General features: G+C 37.8%; 1 protein-coding gene across 1 annotated transcript in view; it reads left to right on the forward strand.

The window, feature by feature from the left end:
- The window catches only part of P2RY2 (purinergic receptor P2Y2), a 588,691-nt gene extending 570,975 nt beyond the window's left edge, over nucleotides 1-17,716 (forward strand). The window contains exon 4 of the mRNA XM_044071275.1: nucleotides 15,619-17,716. Coding sequence (XP_043927210.1) covers nucleotides 15,653-16,729 — 1,077 coding nt within the window. The 5' untranslated portion in view covers nucleotides 15,619-15,652 and the 3' untranslated portion in view covers nucleotides 16,730-17,716. The remainder of the gene's footprint in view (nucleotides 1-15,618) is intronic.
- The last annotated feature ends 1,325 nt before the right edge of the window (nucleotides 17,717-19,041 follow it).

Raw genomic sequence — 19,041 nt, forward strand, 5'->3', positions numbered from 1 at the left:
CACATATACTGCAGGCATAAACATTCCTAATTGATACGTTTTCGTTTAAAAACACTTCCTCAGATGCAGACTGACCACAAAACCCATCCATTTATATTTGTTCTACACTAGCAATTAAATAATTAACCATTAAATTTAAAAAACAGGATAGTTTTGAAATTGATAGTGTAGAACAAGTCTAAATGGATGGGTTTTGAGGTCAGTCTGCAGGAAACACCAGCTGTAAGAGAAACCAGACAACATGAATATGGACCTGGTGAGGGTATTTCTGGCTCTAATTGAAGTGTTTGCAATGAGGATGTGGATTTTCTACAAACCCCCTTTGCTTTAAGGGGCTCCGAAGGAGACATGGCATCTAAAGAAAAAGGATTTACTTCAGTTACAGAAGGGCAAAGAGAGAGGACATTTTCTAATACAGTCAAACGAAAAACAATGGACTTCAAAGACTGACTGCAGGTTAGTTTCTCTAAAGAGTTTAAAGAGAAACCAGTTACACCTGGGCCTGTTGCAGATAGTTATGAAAATAATGTGAACAAATTATATAGACTTATTGAGAGATTAAAAAGCTTGGACATTGAAAATTCATATTTAAAAGAATGTATATCTAAAAGTATTGTTCCTAAGGGGCTTAGGGTATACAAATACCCAATGGTAGTATTTTTCACAAAGAATTGGTTGAAATATTTAACAGATGCAGAATTGACATTTTAAAAAAGTATTATAGATGAAAATGATAGATGTAGAAAAGATTTGGTGAAAGAAATTGACTTGTTGAACGAAAAGTGTGACTAATGTCTTAATGCATACTATTCCAGCAGAGAGAACTAAATATGATGAGATTAGGAGGGATATAGAAGCCCATTGTAATGAGTTAGTCACAAGGAAAATTAAAAAAAAACTGGAAAGGGATATTAAGGAATATGCCAATAATACAAGTTACCCTGACCCTAGAGGCAGAAGCGGGTTTTAGGAGAAGGAAAATAACAGGGCTGAGGTAGTAAACGAAATGCCTAGGGTAGGACAGCAAGTAGGTGACCTTGATGATTTTGCTGACCAAGAGCCCCCTCCCCTCCCAAAAAGATCAGAAAGAATAAGAAACAGGAATGATCAAGGATACCAGCAGTACCAGAATGTTTGGAGGGGCAGAGGGAGGGGGAGATACTAAGCAATAGTTGTATCACCCACCCCAACTTGGATAGTGACATCATTAAACAGGATGTAGGAAACTCATACAGGTTCATAAAGGGAGATTTCAGTATATACAATTTCAGCCATGTGAAGTTAGAAAAAGAACATTTTAGTCTTCTCTCTAAGGGGCTGAAATATATACCCTCCAGAAAAGGGGACTTGACAAAAATTATTTTGGACATAAAAATGTTTACTAGGAAGATTCATTCTGAACTCATGTTTAGTGACAATTGGAACCTGGAGCTTGGTGGACTAAGGAGAAAAAGTGTCTATAACCCGCCTTTACACCCCCAAATTAAAAACTTTGAAACTGTAGTGGAAAGTGAGGTCAGGAAAAACTTTCACAAAGTAAAGTATAAGAATAATTTGAAAGAGGATAAGAGAAAAGTTTTAAATGAGTTAAGGCAAGACAAAAATCTAAGAGTAATGAAACCTGACAAAGGGTGTGGGATAGTGCTAATAGACTGCTTAACATATGAAGGGAAAATGAATAATATTTTAAGGGGTTCTTCTAGATACTCAGTGGTATCTAAGAATGAGGTTAACATCGCCTACAGGAGAATAGACATGGCACTAGAAGACCTCTGACTAGAAGGTTTAATAGATGCAAAGACTTTTGAGTTTTTGAAAGTTGAGAAACCAAGAATCCCTACAATGTTTGGGATCCCTAAAGTACATAAAAATGGAAGGGACCCACCATTCAGACCCATAATGTCAGCAAAAGTGTCGAAAATTTTACCTATAGCAAACTATGTTGACAGTAAATTAAAATCATTATGGTTGAAAAAGAAAAAAATCTTAAGAGATTATTGGTATTTTTTTAAGATGTCTTAAAAAAGAATTGTTTTGTAGTTGCATTTCTTTTTTAACAATGGATGTAGTTGATTTATTTTCGTGTATCCCTCACTAAGAGGGTCTTCTATTGTTGGAAGAGATTATATATGAAGATGGTTCACTTTCACACAATGAATTTACAGTGGTTATGCAACTTATTGACTTGGTGTTGAAATACAATTTTATTTATTTTAAAGGAGAATTATTCCATCAGATAAAAGGGGTGGCGATGGGAGCAGCCTGCGCCCCCACATATGCAAATTTAGTCTTGGCAAGGAGGGAAGAAAAGGTAGTTTTAAATTCTTTATATAGTGAAAACTGGATTTTAAGTAAAAGAATTTTAGAGGACATGTATTTTATGGACTGGGCCGGTGGATATTATCAATGATTTTATTGCGTTTTTAAATAACACTACAGAGTTTTTAGAATTCCCATATAATGTTAGCCAAGAAAAACTACAATACTTGGATATTGAGATAAACAAGGAGAATAACGAATTCAGCTCAAAAGTGTTTATAAAAAGCACATTTTTAAACTCTTATTTGCATTACAACAGTGCGCGCCCTGTACATTACAAGAAAAATATTGTCAAAGGGCAATACGTTAGAGCAAGTAGAATGACGTGTAATAATGAGGAATTTATTATGGAGATGAGTTTATTCTTTATAGGTAGGGAATATCCTACTTGTTTGGTAGAAGAGATAGAGAAAGAGGTCTGTGAAGGAAGAATAAATAAATTTGGGCCTATATTAGGTATTAGCCTTGACAACCAAGAGAATGAAAATCAGGTGAAACACGATACATATGGAAATGCCTTGGTAACAGAGTGTAACGGAAGCTCTAGTTTAATTAGATCTATATTAGACACCGATTGGAACAGATTTGTTGCATTTACATATTTAGAAAAGTTAACTAAAAAGGAATTAAAAGTGGTGTTTAGAAATTCATTAAGTTTGAAAAACTTATTAGAGAAAGATATAGGACAGAACACTGCAACAATAAAGACAGAACACTGCAACAATGAAGAGAAAAGGGACAATTAAATGTGATCACTGTGCCCAATGCACTTATATAGTAAATCAGGAGAGTATTCACTTGGAAAGTAGAAATGCAACAATTACAAGTAAGGAATATAATAATTGTGACTCCAGTGGCCTAGTCTATTTAGCTAAATGTCAAATTTGCCAAGCATTTTATGTTGGCAAAACAGAGTATAAACTTCGAAGAGTATACTAGCATATTTATGAAATCCAGATTCATAAAATCACCAATGCCTTATTTAAGCACAAATAAAAATGCACTAATGCACACTATAAGTTTCTTGTCTTAGAGAAAGTGAAAATGGATGGAAGGGGTGGTCTGTGGGAGGAAACCATAGAATATAAAGAGCTATGGTGGCAGATCACCCTTCAAGCTAATAAACTTCCAGGGCTCAATGACAATATTTCTATTGCTCCTGTGCTAAAATTAAGGACAGCCAAGCTATAATGATGTTTTATTGAAGAATGTTTTTATTGGATTTTATGATATAATTTATTGTTAAAATATGTTTTTATAACATTTTTTATAATAGATTTAATCCTTTTAAACAGCATTTTTATGAATGAAATATGTATTTTAACATATTTTTAACATATTTAACATATTCAACATATATATTTATATTTGTATTCATTGGAACTCATATATGAAATCAGAATGAGTTTTAATTTCCCACCAATGTAATGCAAAACCGCTTGTTTGTATTCAGCTGTTAGAATGTGTTTATTAGATTGACCACTAGAGGGAGCTTAAAGTTCATTTTTATGGACATTATGCATTTGTTTAGTTTCAAGCAAGGAATGCATTTATTTTAAAGAGTTTTTAGTCTTTACAAACAATGTAAAGTGCAATACTCCAAACCGAAAAAACACCTTGGATCAATAGCTCAGTTGCAAAACGTGACCAAATAACCAACGCTTTTTAAAAAATAAAAACACAAGTTTATTGATACTTGTAAGCGCTTTTTCTTTTTAGTTTTTAGTCTTTAGTAAAAGTATTCTGAGTTTATGTTTTATTATGACCAAGTAGGCAGTTATTTATGTTTTATTCTTCTTTTTTATTCACATAAAAAGATGTTTATGTCACTATATGCACATAGTCACTTTACTAGCATTTCACTATGTTCCAAGGAATTCAGTATCCTGTTTTTTTTTAAATTCAATTGGATAATTATTTAATTGATAATGTAGAACAAGTATAAATGGATGGGTTTTGAGGTCAGTCCGCATCTGAGGAAGTGTTTTTAAACGAAAATGTATCAGGAATGTTAATGTCAGCAGTATGTGTGTGTTCAGTTCGTTTTTATTAAAGCTGTGTTCGTACATTTGGACTTTGGTATTCGTTCCTGGTGGTGCCTGTGGATATTTACACGTTTTTTTTGGTACCTTGGTGATCTTTTTTTTTGGTATCTTTTGTTGTACTGTGACTTCATTCTTGGCTTATCATTGTATTTAGGGCACTCTCATCAGTGCTGTACAGGAAGTGATTTGAAAAGTGTTTGCATATTCTGCAGCTGCTGCATACTGTGTATGTAGGTACATAAAAAATTAATCTATTCTGGCAAGGTAAGTAAGTAATCAACACTGGACTGATCAGGAAAAAAAATGGAAGACTGTGCACTGCCAGCATATTTGTTCCTTTCCTTAAACAGTGTGCAAACCAATATTCCTTCATCAATTTTCCTGCTCAACTAGACAGGAAGGCTCAGTTCTTTTAGTATTTCTGCATATGCCCACAAACATTTGGGTTATTGAATTCAGATCAGCTTAGAATTGAAGGAAGATATGTGAAGGATGGATAGTTTAGCTGTGTCAGTGTCGCAACAGGTAGCACACACACATTTGGAGCAGGATGCTGTGAGTTCAGTTCCCACACTAGTTTTTTTATATTTGATGCAGCCACTGAAAAACTTCATCAGTTGTGGCTGGATTGTTTCCAGGGGGAATGTAAGGTCATAGCAAGCAGACTGATTTACTGTTATTGAGTTTGAGTTGGGTAATGAGAATTTCAGCATTTTGAAATTTTGGGGTAGTTTGAGGATGTTGGATTACTTCTAGGGTGTTTTTAAAAAGTATTGCTACTCCATCTCCTCTTTTTGTTAGTCTGTCTGACCTGATTATGTTATATCAAGCTGGAAGTATTTTGTTAGTAACTATTTTTGGCTTTAGCCAGGTTTCAGTAGCTATAAGTATACTGGGGTTTTAATGTGAGAGGGCTGTTTGCAGATCATGGATCTTGTTGCATATGCTTTGAAAATTTATATTTAGGAGAAATAGGTTGTAAACTGAGTTGTGGTTTGGGATGTGAAGAGATGTGGTTGGTACTAACTGTAACTTGTTCCTTGGGCAAGGGTCGAGGTGGATGTCCTGACTTCGGACCACCTTTGTTATGGTACACAGATATGTGTAGAAATAACTAGCCTTTTTATGTGTATGTAGGTAGGTGGAGAATGACATGCTGAGCTTTAAGTGTTTAATGGTGCATGTGTTTAATAGTGAGTGTGCATGTAGTTTGGGAGCTATGGTTGAGAAATGTAGTGTGTTAGAGGACTGTTGTGGCTGCGGCTGTAAGTAGGATTGTAAGATTTTGATGTGTGTGATTAGGGTATTAGTGTTATGGTGATTGCAAACAAAGGTTTTGCTCTTGAAAGGAATGCAAGATATATCATGCGCCTTGTGATAGTGGAAGTAGTGTCTGTTGTAGAGCATGATTGCTAAGTTATTGTGTAGTGTATGCTTACGGTGATTAAGGTGTATTATATATGGCTGCAAGAGTATTAGACAGGATATAGGTCTTAGTAATGATGGAGGATGGGGAGGTGTTGCTAGAGGCTGTTATTGGTTAATTGTAAGTGGTAGCCATGGGTTAGGAAGTATAAATGTAGGATGGCAAAGTCTTCAGGAAAGAGAAGAAAATAGGCAGTGTGAGACATAGTTAGTAGAGGAAGGGAAAAAAATTAAACGTAAACTATGCTTAATATTGGAGTGGGGTGTAGAGGTTAAGCAAATGTACTCAAATATACCCCTACCTTCACCACTGTTCCCCGAGGTCATTTGGCAAATGATTAAGAAACACTTTTATAATGAATTCAGTGTGTGTGTGTGTGTGTGTGTGTGTGTGTGTGTGTGTGTGTGTGTGTGTGTGTGTGTGTGTGTGTGTGTGTGGAAAGTACAGGGCAGTGAACAAATGTGCTAGTAGGTAAATCAGAAAGTAGAGCAGTTTAACCCAAAATTTGGTATGCAACAAAAACACTTAGGCCTTTGACCTACTATCAGTTCTAGTCAGCAATTAATATCTCACATTAGACTTATATGGTACAGTATTAAATAAAGTCTGTTTTTTGAAATACTCACAGAAAGTATTTCTATAACACTATAAAACCAATAAACAAAGACATATAGACTCCTGTGCCTTACACTGTAATAGTCACTTGCCAGAGGTAGTTACAAGAAACTTCTATTATAATACTAAAATACCAGCATGCAGGTTGTCAAATGTAGTAATTTTAGGTGATAGTATATAAAAGGAGGAAGGGGAGACACTAACTACTTGTTAGCTTACCACAGTGGCTCTCCATGGGTGTAATTTCCCTACGGACAAATTAATAAAATCTCTCAGATTAAGTAGGAAGAAAATAATGCAGATCTTATATATTCAATGCAATATAAAGAAAAATTCCATTAGCACAATTAAAATAAAAATACAACTCAACACTGATCAAACAGTATGACTCCCAAGAGCTAGTCCAAGTCCTACTAACTGTAGGTAAAAACCCCTTCCACATCATTGTTAGCTATAGGTGCCCCACCATGAAGCACCAGAACCACTCACCTACCTGGACCTACTTGAGTCACTCACTATACAGACAAACACTTTGATCATGGGTGATTTCAACTATCCTTCCTTCAATCGGGAGTCATATATGACCGTAAACACACTCGCCCTAAGGTTCCTGAACTTTCTTAATACAAATGCTTTGCAACAGATAGTTTGCACCCCCACAAGGTTTTCAAATGTCCTAGATTGAGTACTCACCAACATAAGGGGTTTCTGCAGTACCCCCTGTGTGTTGCCCTCCCTGGTAAGTTCTGATCATAAATCCGTCTCATTCAAAGTAACAATCATACCTGGCACACCCTCAAGAGCAAAAAGGATGAAAAATTTCTCCAAAGCAAACTATAGCCTCCTGAGTGATGGAATAAATAGTTTCAAACCCCCTGCTACCACTGTCAACAATGACTCCTATACAGAGGTGTACATAAATGCCCTGTATAAATACCTATACAAATGTATAGACTCGGCTATACCTGAACGGATCAAAACAAGTCCTGTACCTAATATCTTCAAAGAGCAGGTTATAACCACACACTCCATGGCTGAAAACACAGCCTCTATGGTACTGGATAACATCCCAGGCTGCCTACTAAATGGCCTAAAACAGGACCTAGTGGAACAAGTTGGCACTCTTTTCAACCACCTTCTTAAGTACTGGTTTTGTCTCAGAAGGGTGGAAAACAGCAGCAGTAATTCTCTTGCACAAAGAGGGTCCAACAACTAACCCTGGGAACTATGGACCCCTAAGCTTAACCAGCCTTAGCTACAAGGCCATGGAGAGAATCATCATGGACCTTATCAAAAAGACATAGAAGACCTTCAGACTCTTGGTCCGACCCAATTTGGCTTCATTAAGGGTAGATCTTGATTATTAAACCTGGTGGACGTCTTTAAGAATGTCACCAAAGCCCTGGATGAAGGCAAAACAGTACATGCACCCTATCTTGACTTAGCCAAGGCTTTTGACAAAGTTCCCCCTCAGGCATTATTGAGAAGCTCACCCAGCTGGGAATTAACCCATATGTCGCTAGATGGGTAGCCAGCTGGCTCACCGACAAAATGCATAGAGTCAAATTTGGGATTCCACCTCTGCTAGCAGACCAGATATCAGTGGTGTTTCACAAGGATCTGTGCTGGGTCCCCTACTGTTTGGAATCTACTTCTCAGAAGTCCAGACGAAAATAGATGGTTTGTGGCTTACCAAGTTTGCCGATGACTGCAAACTGGGTGCAGTCATGGAGTCCCCCCAATGATGCTGACATACTATAAAAAGGACTTACACAGACAAATGATTGGTGCCAAAGCCATGGACTTAAAACAACTGCAAAAAATGTGTTGTCATCCTTTTAGACAAAGGGGAAGTCCCTACAAATTACAATATTACCTTATAACTTGCAACTCCCTTTGCTTAAACCCTGTTGTGAAGTTAGGTGAAGGCTGCCAGCCTAGCCAGATAGAATTTTGGCGATAATTCTGTCATCTGTAAATATTAATGTAAACCACAGGCTTGTGTCTTAAATGGTAAAAATAGTGTAATATGTGGAACTGGAAAAAAATGTAACAACAGTGCACTGTGCTGACTAAGTAAAGCATGTTGTGACCCTTTGATGTAAACACGGCTCCGGACGGTCTAGCTGAAGGAATTCTTGCTATTGTTTTTAAGGCCAGATTTAATGGCCAGAATTTGCATGCATAAATGTCCTTTATTCCTCTGGTTTATGCCCAGAGGTGAAGAATTTAAATGTAGTTTCTGTTAGCCTGGGTACCCAGGAAAGTGTGAAGAATGATGTAATGTGAACCAGGAATGTGATTTTAAAAACAGAGAGAATCAGAGAGCATTAAGCATTTTTGTCTTGACCATCCAACTCATCAGCACTGTCTTGCTCTATATGTAAGTGTATCTTAGACTTGTGTTTTCTCTTAGAAATAGCTAGAAACTAGAAAGATTAGACTAAGTGTTTTTCTGTGATGTCAGAACTGTGCTACTGAATTATTTGAAGTATTTCTCTGTGAACTCTGAACTCTTGACTAACACTGTGTAGTAAAAAGTATTGTCTTGTATTTTGACTATTTGTTATTAAATATTTTTAAACCCTTTCAACTGTGGCTGTTTTCGTAGAGATAATTTAAGCTCTTTAGAGTACTTGCATGCCTTTGGTAAAATTGTACAAGGCCACTCTAATAGCTTTAGCCCTGGGCTATACTCCCAATTAGATAATAATATTGCACAGTAATAATTGGACACCCTTTTAAGGACATTCTAGTAGCTGATAAATATTAGTGGGTGGTGGCAGCTGGTACTACCGTATAGTCTGGAAAAAAGGGGGAACAGCTGGAGAACCTGTACCAGCCTTCCCCAGGAGTGTCTGTGTGGTTGTATAAACTCTTTTCAAAGTGTGTGTGTGTGTGTGTGTGTGTGTGTGTGTGTGTGTGTGTGTGTGTGTGTGTGTGTGTGTGTGTGCCAGCTACTTGGGAGTGACACGAAGCACTGGTTGGACAGAGAGGGTGCTGGAGGTTTTAACTTGCCCACTAGGCTGAGATCTGGACCATATAGCTGTGCCAGTGGAGAGTCTTATTGGGGACCTGGAGAGCAAGGGAGCGACCAACACGGGACTGACTGTGATCTTTGTGTGCTCTTAAGGGAAATTGCCATTTACTGTGTGTATTTGTTATCCTTTCCTCCTATATGAGACACCCCTCACTGGTGTTAGTGGTGAGGATTGAGGCTCCTTGATTGCTGGGCCAGGGCACAGGTGTCACACCTGTAGTGAGAGATTTGGGAATACAGGTTGATAGCAGCTTTAACTTTAATCACCATGTGTCCACAGTGATAAGGAAGGCCTTATATGTTGCACATCTGTTAAGTAAGGGCATTGCATCTAGATGTTATAACTCCCCTGTACTCATTCCTCATCATACCTCTAACAGAGTACAATGCTCCCATCTTTATGTACCTCACCAGACACCTGCAGCAGCTGGAGAGACTGCTGAGGTTTCTCACTAAAAAATTCAGGGCCTTTGACACATAACCTACATGGACAGACTGAAGGTCCTGTCACTGTACTCTGTATCCTATAGGCTGCTGAGGGGCGACTTGTGGCTGGCCTACAGGGCAGTCTCAGACCCTGCCCTAATGGAAATGCTGCACATTCGCAAGTCAAATGGGACAAGATTCACTCAGGGGTCTTAACCTAGCCTGCGACATTAACCGGACATGCTCAAGAGACAGATATGTTTCCCACAGATTGCCACTTCTCTGGAACAAGCTCTCCATTCTCATTTAACACAGCTCCTCAATGACCCTATTTAAGCGTAACTTAGACAACTGGATGGGAGACTGTAAGTTTACCTTGGGTGTGTCACCTATGTCCCTCTTGGATAAGGGTAGTCACTGCTGATCACAGACTCTCACTGCAAATATAGACCATGCAACTTGGTCAATAAGGAAACAAGTGTATAACATGGGTAGGCTTATAAAAGCTGTAGGGCCAATAGTCTAGTAACTTCATATGAACCTATGAACATCTGAAAGCAGTGCCTATCTGTATGTGTGGCAAAGAGCAGGTTAAGTAGGAATAGTAGCAGTTATCTGATATATTCACTTTACTTTCAATGACCAACAGCACTAGTAAAAATGTATGGTTCACCAACATTGCATCAGAAAAAAAATAAATAAATAAGACTTGCATAATATGTAGGTCATGGCTGAAGAAACTTTTTTTTTTTTTTCGGCTTTTCCAGGTTAGGGGTCGCCACAGTGGAACTCTGGTCCGCTAATGATTGGCAGTCGATTTTTTTTTTATGGTGCTGAGTTGCCAGCCCGATGCCCACCTGTGTGCCCTGTTCAGTCACAGCCTCACTTCAGGCTTTGTCCCTGCCGAATGGTGCACTGCTACAGTCATTCCTCTCCACAAAGGAGGAGCGACTACAGACCCTGGGAACTATTGCCCCATTAGCCTGACGAGTCTGATATGCAAAGCTATGGAACGCATCATCATGGACCTAATAAACAAGGATATAGGGAATCTCCAAACTCCGGATCCCACACAGTTTGGTTTTGTGAAGGGTAGATCATGCCTGCTCAACTTGGTCGACTTCTTTGAGTCAGTTACCAGAGCTGTGGATGAAGGCAAGGTTTTTCATACAGCCTACCTTGATCTGGCCAAGGCTTTAGATACCATTCCCCACTCAGGAATCATAGAAAAACTCACTAAGCTATATCACTAGGTGGGTTGAAAACTGGCTCACAGATAGAACCCACAGTGTGAAAGTAGCTGACTCCAAGTCAGACTGCCGATTAGTCCCGAGTGGAGTCCCACAGAGTTTGGTCTTGGGTCCTCTCCTGTTTGGTATCTACTTCTCTAAAGTCCAGGCCAACATGAAGGGACTCTGGCTGACAAAGTTTGCAGACAATTGCAAGTTGGGAGCTGTTATTAACTCCCCAAGTGATGTTGACATCCTACAGAATGGCCTCACTGTGACCAGCAACTGGTGTCAGAACCATGGCCTTAAGCTCAATGCCAAAAAATGTGTCATCATCCCCTTTGGGAAAAACCCGGTTCCCATAAATTACCATATTGATGGTAGTACACTGAACACAGAATGCATTAAAAGAGATCTGGGAACACAGGTTGACAGCAACCTCTCTTTTGATCACCACGTTGCCACTCTGGTCAGAAAGTCCTTCTATGTGGCACATCTTATTACTAAAGGTTTTAAAACCTGGAAGAAAGAGGTCATTGTCTCCCTCTACTCTTCCCTCATTAGGCCAATCATCGAGTACAATGCCTCATTTGGCATGTACCTCACTAGACACCTGCAACAACTGGAGAGGCCACAAAAGTACCTCACAAAGAGGATCCTAGGCCTTAAACACTTGCCCTATATGGACAGACTCAAAAAACTCCAATTATTCTCTGTCTCATATCGCCTACTTAGAGGCGATCTCTGATTGACTCACAAAGCCATGTCTGACCCAGCTTTATTAGAAATGCTGCATCTAAAGAAATCCCAATCCTTCCACACCACATGCTCCAGAGACCTCAATCTTATTACCACAATTAACAGAACATGCTGGAGGACAGGTTCATGACCCAGAGACTGCCCATGCTATGCAACAGACTTCCCATACATGTCAAGCAGAGCACATCGCTGACCCTCTTCAAGAAAAATCTTGATGAGTGGATGGGAAATAGAAAATTCACCCCCGGGGTCACTCCAGTGGCTCTACTCAACACAGGCACTAGGAACTAAGGTCGGGTGGCACGATGCTAGGGTAATCCTATGGGCTAGGCTTGTAAAGACTCCAGGGCCATTAGCGTAGTACACACCTATGAACCTATGAATAACACTGTACTCCTGAGGAATGGACACAGCTTGTTTTTGAGAAAGCAAGTGAGATAAATTCATCCATTTTTCAAGCCCTAAAGCTACAGGTTTAAACACATGTATAGGGAAAATGTGTCCATAGACAGTGCCAGTATGGAGTCATTTAATCTGTAATTCAAGGCCCCTGACAAAATCTATAAAACAGATGAAATAGGAATGTTTGTGTGTCTTTTTGGCTTTTCCCGGTTAGGGGTAGCCACAGCGGAACTCCGGTCCGCTAATGATTGGCAGTAGATTTTTAGGGCACTGAGTTGCCAGCCCGACGCCCAACCTTCAGCAAAGGCACGCCCATTCACGCATGTGGATTAGACACTCTCAACTGACCGTAGGTGTGAGTGCATGCGCGTGTGTGCCTTCTGTGGAAGGTTGGGTGCTGGGCTGGCAACTCAACACCGTAAAACTCCACTGCCAGTCATGAGCAGACAGGTGATCCACTGTGGCGACCCCTAACCGGGAAAAAGCCGAAAGAAGAAGATTCATTAGAAACCAATCATACTCAGCAAGAGGACCAAATGAAATCATGGTACCTCTGTCTGTCTTTATATTAAACTTGGTCTTATTATTTTCTGGAACTGTAATAGGAGTGGTTAACACAAACCCAGATGATTAATCCAACCTTACTTTTGGGTTGAAAACTCTGTTGAGCACTTAGTAACAGAAACTGACTGCTGTGATAGCACAGTCAGCTCACACTTTGTCATACAAGTTGCACAAAACTGCTGTTATTAATCATAGTAGACTAGCAATTAGAGCAGTGCATGACAGGAGATGTAGTCCTCTCCACTAACAAGACTTGTAGCTATTCTCTTAAGGAGAGTTGTGAGGAAGATATGAGGGTGGTTTTGGCCAATAAAAGCAATACGTTTTTCAATTTATGTACTGTTGAAAGGCAAAGTTTGAAACAACTCAGTTGTAACGAGGATGTTAGAGTAATGAAGGCAGATAAAGGGGGAGCAATGGTTATAGTTAACAAAGAGGATTACCTCCAGGGAATCTATAGTTTGTTGGAAGATGTAACTTTTTATTCTGAGGTTAGTAAAAATGATGTTAGCTAGGTGTATAGACATATAGTCTCTTGGTTATATAGCAGTTTTATTGAGGGTGTGATTTCTGAGAACGTACAATTCTTTCAACACACCTAAACCCAAAATATGCAAATTGTTTGGTGTGCACAAGATGCACAAAGATTATGCTAATCTGGTCCACCCTATTGACCGATAGTGTTAGCACCGGTTTCCAAATTGGAACCAATTTCAAAATTTGTGGATATGGCATTACTTAAATTAGTGCAGCAAGTGCCCTCTTTCATTAGGGGTTTTTCGACTTCCTTAAAAAAATAAGGAAGTTAGGCTGGATAAAGAAGATTTACCGGTCACTGTCGATGTGCATTCACTATATATATCCATCCCACATAAGCTGGTACTGAATGAACAGCACTCATGTTAAATAAAAGTAATGACTATGTGATGGGAGAAGTCAAGTTGTTAACAGAATGTATCTATCAGGTTTTGTCCAATAATTTTGTCGTGTTTGAAGGTGGTTATTACCATCAAAAGAGAGGGATGGCAATGGGTGTGTGCATGGCCCTGAATTATGGCAACTTAGTCATAGCATATTGGGAAGCTCACATATTTATTTATTTATTTGCCCTTTGTTTGTCTTTTGTTAACCGGGTCAGTCCACTGGGCTGGTGGCCCATTTTCAGTGGAGACCCGAGGAGAAGAGCTCCATATAAAGAAAACAAGTTACAAAAATGTATAGCAATACTACAATCATTAGAATCAAAGAAATGAGATGCAGATATGTACAGAGTATCATGAAGTCATTCTATAATTATATTTCTATCAACAGAGAGATATAAGAAGATTTGTTCTTATTTTCATCAAAGATTTGTTTTTTATATGGAAGGGACTGATTAGTGAGTCGGAGTCATTTTTGGGGAGGACAAATAGGAGTACAGATTTTTTGAAATTTTCCCATGGCTTTCACAGATCCAGGGTATGCTTTTTTTTATTTGGAGGTACAAAAAATAGTAGTGACAACAAATTGAGTACAGGCTTTAATTACAAGAATGTTTCCAACAATACACTTTTGCATTATTCCGGTATGCACCCATCATATATGAAACGTAACATTATAAAGTGTCAACTGGTAAGGCTCAAGAGACTAACTGTGCGTATGGAGAACATAAACAATTTCATACAGGCTCTGCATCTTAGGTTTATGCATAGGGGGTATCCAGAGGAAACTGTTCGGAGAATTTTTGAGCAACATCATACAGGCAAGGACAAGGGTAGGGCAAGTTATAGTAACCCTCAAGTGGTCTTTTTCTACGCCTTTAATTTTCTCATTGGACAGTGTAGCCATCAAAAAAGTAATTTACAATTTGGAGAATATGGGAAGCAAGTGATAAAGTTAAAAGAGTAGTGGGTGCAAGCCTTTTTTCATTAACAAAACTTGTAATATAAAAACCTATTTGGAAAGAGAAGTAAGGAGAAATCAAAAAGATGGAAAAGAGGAGCATACAGATGTTATAATTGTCCCTTATGTAGGCACATTTTAGAAAGTTCATATTTTATTGACACAAGAATGGAGAAAACTTACCCAGTACCAGGGTATTTAAAGTGCAATTCGAAATATGTGGTTTATCTTCCTATGTGTTTCACCAGTGAGGCTTTTTATTTTGGAAAATTTATGAGCATCAGTACACTATCAAAATCAAAAATAAAGAGAACGATTTAGGCAAACATTCCATGGGGTGTTGGCATTTTAAAAATTTTCTCTGACCATGTTCCTAGCAATTTTAACAGTGACAGGGGCAATAAACTTGAATTCAGAGAGTTAAAATGGCAGATTTTTTTCATGTTTATTGTGAACCTGGACTTAACAACATATAAATAATAAGGTGGTTTTGACTAGGAATCAGCATAGTACAAGTGTAAATAGGATTGTTTTTACTTTTTATATTATTATTCATTGTCAGCTTATTTTTTATAACGATTATTTGCAAGGCTTTGGAAGTATGCATAATGGATTAATTAACATTGGATCATGTGAGATGGGGAAAACCCAATTTAAGTGTTCATATTACATTAGTAGTTATGTTCTGATGAAGGCCAGTGTGTCCGAAAGCGCTCAGCATTTATTAAATCATTTGGTATTTTTTTCTCCATTGGTGTTTTTTTCATGATTTTTTTATACATATTTTTGGGTTCTGTAGTGTACTGTTAACAAGTGGCTTCTGTCTACTTCGCTTCCTTTTAGCAAACTGCCAGAAATACAATATATTTACAGAAAGAAATTAACAGACTTTTTTCATTTCTTTTTCATTAGGGTGGTATCCAACAAGGAGGATTCATTCAGCATAATGGAAAATTTTACATCTCTGGTGCACCAGACTCAACTTCAGGATTACACTTTTAATTCATCTCGGAGCCCATACAGATGCAAATTTAATGAAGAATTTAAATATGTACTTCTCCCTGTATCTTATGGGATTGTTTTTATTGCAGGACTAATTCTGAATGCTGTAGCACTTCATACCTTTCTGTTCAGGATGAAACAGTGGAATGCATGCACCACATTTATGTTCAATTTAGCAGTGTGTGATACACTGTATGTCATTTCCTTACCTCTTCTTGTTTATTACTATGGCAACAGAAACCAGTGGCCTTTCAGTGCACCTTTATGCAAAATAGTCCGATTTTTGTTCTACACTAATCTTTACTGCAGCATATTGTTCCTTTCTTGCATTAGTATTCATCGCTTTTTGGGCATCTGCTTTCCAGTTCAGTCTTTACATTGGGGAAAAGTGCGTAATGCACAAATAATCAGCATTGTGGTGTGGACCATAGTTGTAATATGCCAAGCACCAGTTTTATCTTTTGTTAGCACTGGTGTTGTAAGAAATATCACTGTTTGTCATGATACAGCCAGAAGGGAAAATTTTGACCGGTTTATCATCTATACCTCATTCAATCAGATACTACTTTTCTGTATCCCTTTTGCTGTTGTCCTGGTATGCTATTGCTTAATGGCAAACAGACTAATGAAACCATCTAAGGTGGGGCCATCACATTCCAAATCAAAGAAAAAGTCAATCCGAATGATTATTATTGTTCTTACTGTATTTATAGTGTGTTTCTTACCATTTCACATCACTCGGACTTTGTATTATTCTTTTAGAAGTCTGGATATAAACTGCAAGACTGTAAATGCTGTTAATTTAGCCTATAAAATAACTAGACCTTTGGCTAGTGTAAACAGCTGTCTTGATCCAATTTTATACTTTTTGGCAGGACAAAAGTATAGAAAACATTTGACGCTCCGGAACCAGAAAACCAAAAGACAGAAATGGCCAAAAGCTATAACAAGAAAGATTTTGTCTGATGGGACAGATAATAAAGACCCCACTGACCTAATGCTTCAACATTTAAAATCTTGATTTCAAGTCTGTTTCCACACTGTTGTGTACCTTATATAATACCAGGGTTACATCAGTTGTATCAGCTATGCTATAATGTTATTTTCTGCTAAGATGACATGAAGGAACAAATCATGCAGTGAAAATTATCAAGATCATGTGGGTACAAAATTATATGATTCTTCATTTACTGACATACTAGGATGTATGAGCCTAACATGCCTACAATTTTCTTTTTGCATGGTACATATTGTATGCCTGGATTCACCTTACTCTTCAAAGAACTGTGTATATTTAATTCTGTCTCTGAGCCACTGGCTCTTATAGATAACCTTAGGAATAGCACTGACAGGAGCTATCAACCTGATTCAAGAACAGTTAATTTTGTTATATCTTCTAGAGATATTGATACCTTATAAACTTTTAAGAGGAGGCCTTGAGTACTGACTGACAGTTTTGGCATGTTACCAATCTGTTTTAGGACTATTCTGCAGTTAAACTGTGTTTTTGCATCAATTCTTTACTATTCTTACCACTCACACTTAGTAATGAAGGAATACCTGCATTTAATGATCTAGGTCACTCAATCAAATGTCTTCTGGTCAAATGCCATTTTGTATTGATTCAGTTGTCAGAAATCGTGTTCATACTGAAACTATCTAATTTGGTGCACCCTATGCACCTTGTAAAAAAAGACAGATTTACCTCTAAAAACTACTTTTTTGGTTCAGAGAATCCAAACTCAGACTAGTATCAGTGCAAAGCAGATTAAAACATTTAAATGACAGAAAAGACAACTGGTAGTCTAAGTTCAATAACAACAAAATCCACCCTGGACACAATCCAACTGTTACTCAAAGGGAATGCGTTAAATAATTTGTAAACAGTTTTTAATAGTTAAGTGGTTTCATCTGATAAAACAGTCTTCATCAGAAATCAATGCATTAAATTTAGTTTGCTGTACATGTATATGTACACACACACACTCACACACACACACACACACACACACACACACCTATATATATATATATATATATATATATATATATATATATATATATATATATATATACTATACTCCTAATGGATCATATTGTGACACCATTTGGATATTCCCAGGTCTTTAAAGCCATTAGGACATGATTGAGTCTGATACATTCCTCAAAATAGCTGTTATCCAGCTATAAATTCTGTATTTAAGCAACTTTTTATCTAAGCAGTGTAATTGAGAGGAAAATCAGTAGTGTCATTGAACATAATTCGCAGATTTTTTTTTTGTGATATCATTTGCCTAAGGCAGGTGACTCCCTTGTCTCAGATCTAAGTTAAAGGATGTTACTGACCTGTTGAAGCTCTTAGGATAATCCGTGGTTGGAGGTAAGAAATTGCTAAATGCCAGTTCTCCCCCTCACCCTAGTTTAAATGGCATATTTATTACAAGTGTATTAAAGTTGCATTCAGATAAAGTTTGGTATTTGCATTTGCTTTACTTAATAAACACAAAGAATCTAGGATCCACTTTTAATGTCTTTGATTGCTAAGTAGTTTGATTATTAATGTCTGGTATCTGGAAAGTTTTTGATCATGTGATGGCTCAAAGTATATTTAAAAGCAAACTAACGTGTATACATACAATTCTTATGATGTCTGTTTCATGACATTTAAAAACGATTTAACTGATTCCCAAGGGTGAAGGTTGGATTGTTTCCAGTGTAGCTTTTGCTGTTATTAATTTTAATTTTGCTAAGCTGTTTCAGCACACTTTTTGATTAGTGTACAAAGTCCTTTAAAAACTTACTAATGCTCAATGGGAAACTTAAAATGTCATAATCGAAATCTACTGCAGTAAACATTAAGAGGTCCATATAGCTGTGATACTTCATCATTTTTATCATTAAGTAATCTAGTTTCAAATATCCTTGATAAACTTCTTGAAATGTCTTTGCTGTTAGGCTGTAAGAGGCAAAAGGGTGCTACATGTATGTAGGAGTACAGTACTCTGATTGTACATGATGGGCAGGTTGGTAGACATTCTCTGACATGCAGGCCCGGTAGGTAGACTGGTGCTTATGAAGGTGTTAAGGTTAGAGTATTGTGAAGCACTGTCATCTAAAAGTGGGTGAGTGGTCAAGGGCATTGAAAATATACACCACAGTGGTTGTTGGAACAATCACTAGATGGCTGCTTCCTGTGTTGTTTTGTTGTTGGTGGTGGGCTTCTGCTCTAGACTACTTATGTTTCCACAATACAGCTACGTTTGCTACCATTTGTCTAATATCCTGCCCCATCATGGCCTAGATGTATAGTCAAATGAACTTCATAATGCAAAA

This window comes from Protopterus annectens, chromosome 5.part0 (assembly GCF_019279795.1).
Source record: "Protopterus annectens isolate FY-2018-M chromosome 5.part0, PAN1.0, whole genome shotgun sequence".
Classification (NCBI taxonomy): Eukaryota; Metazoa; Chordata; order Ceratodontiformes; family Protopteridae; genus Protopterus; species Protopterus annectens.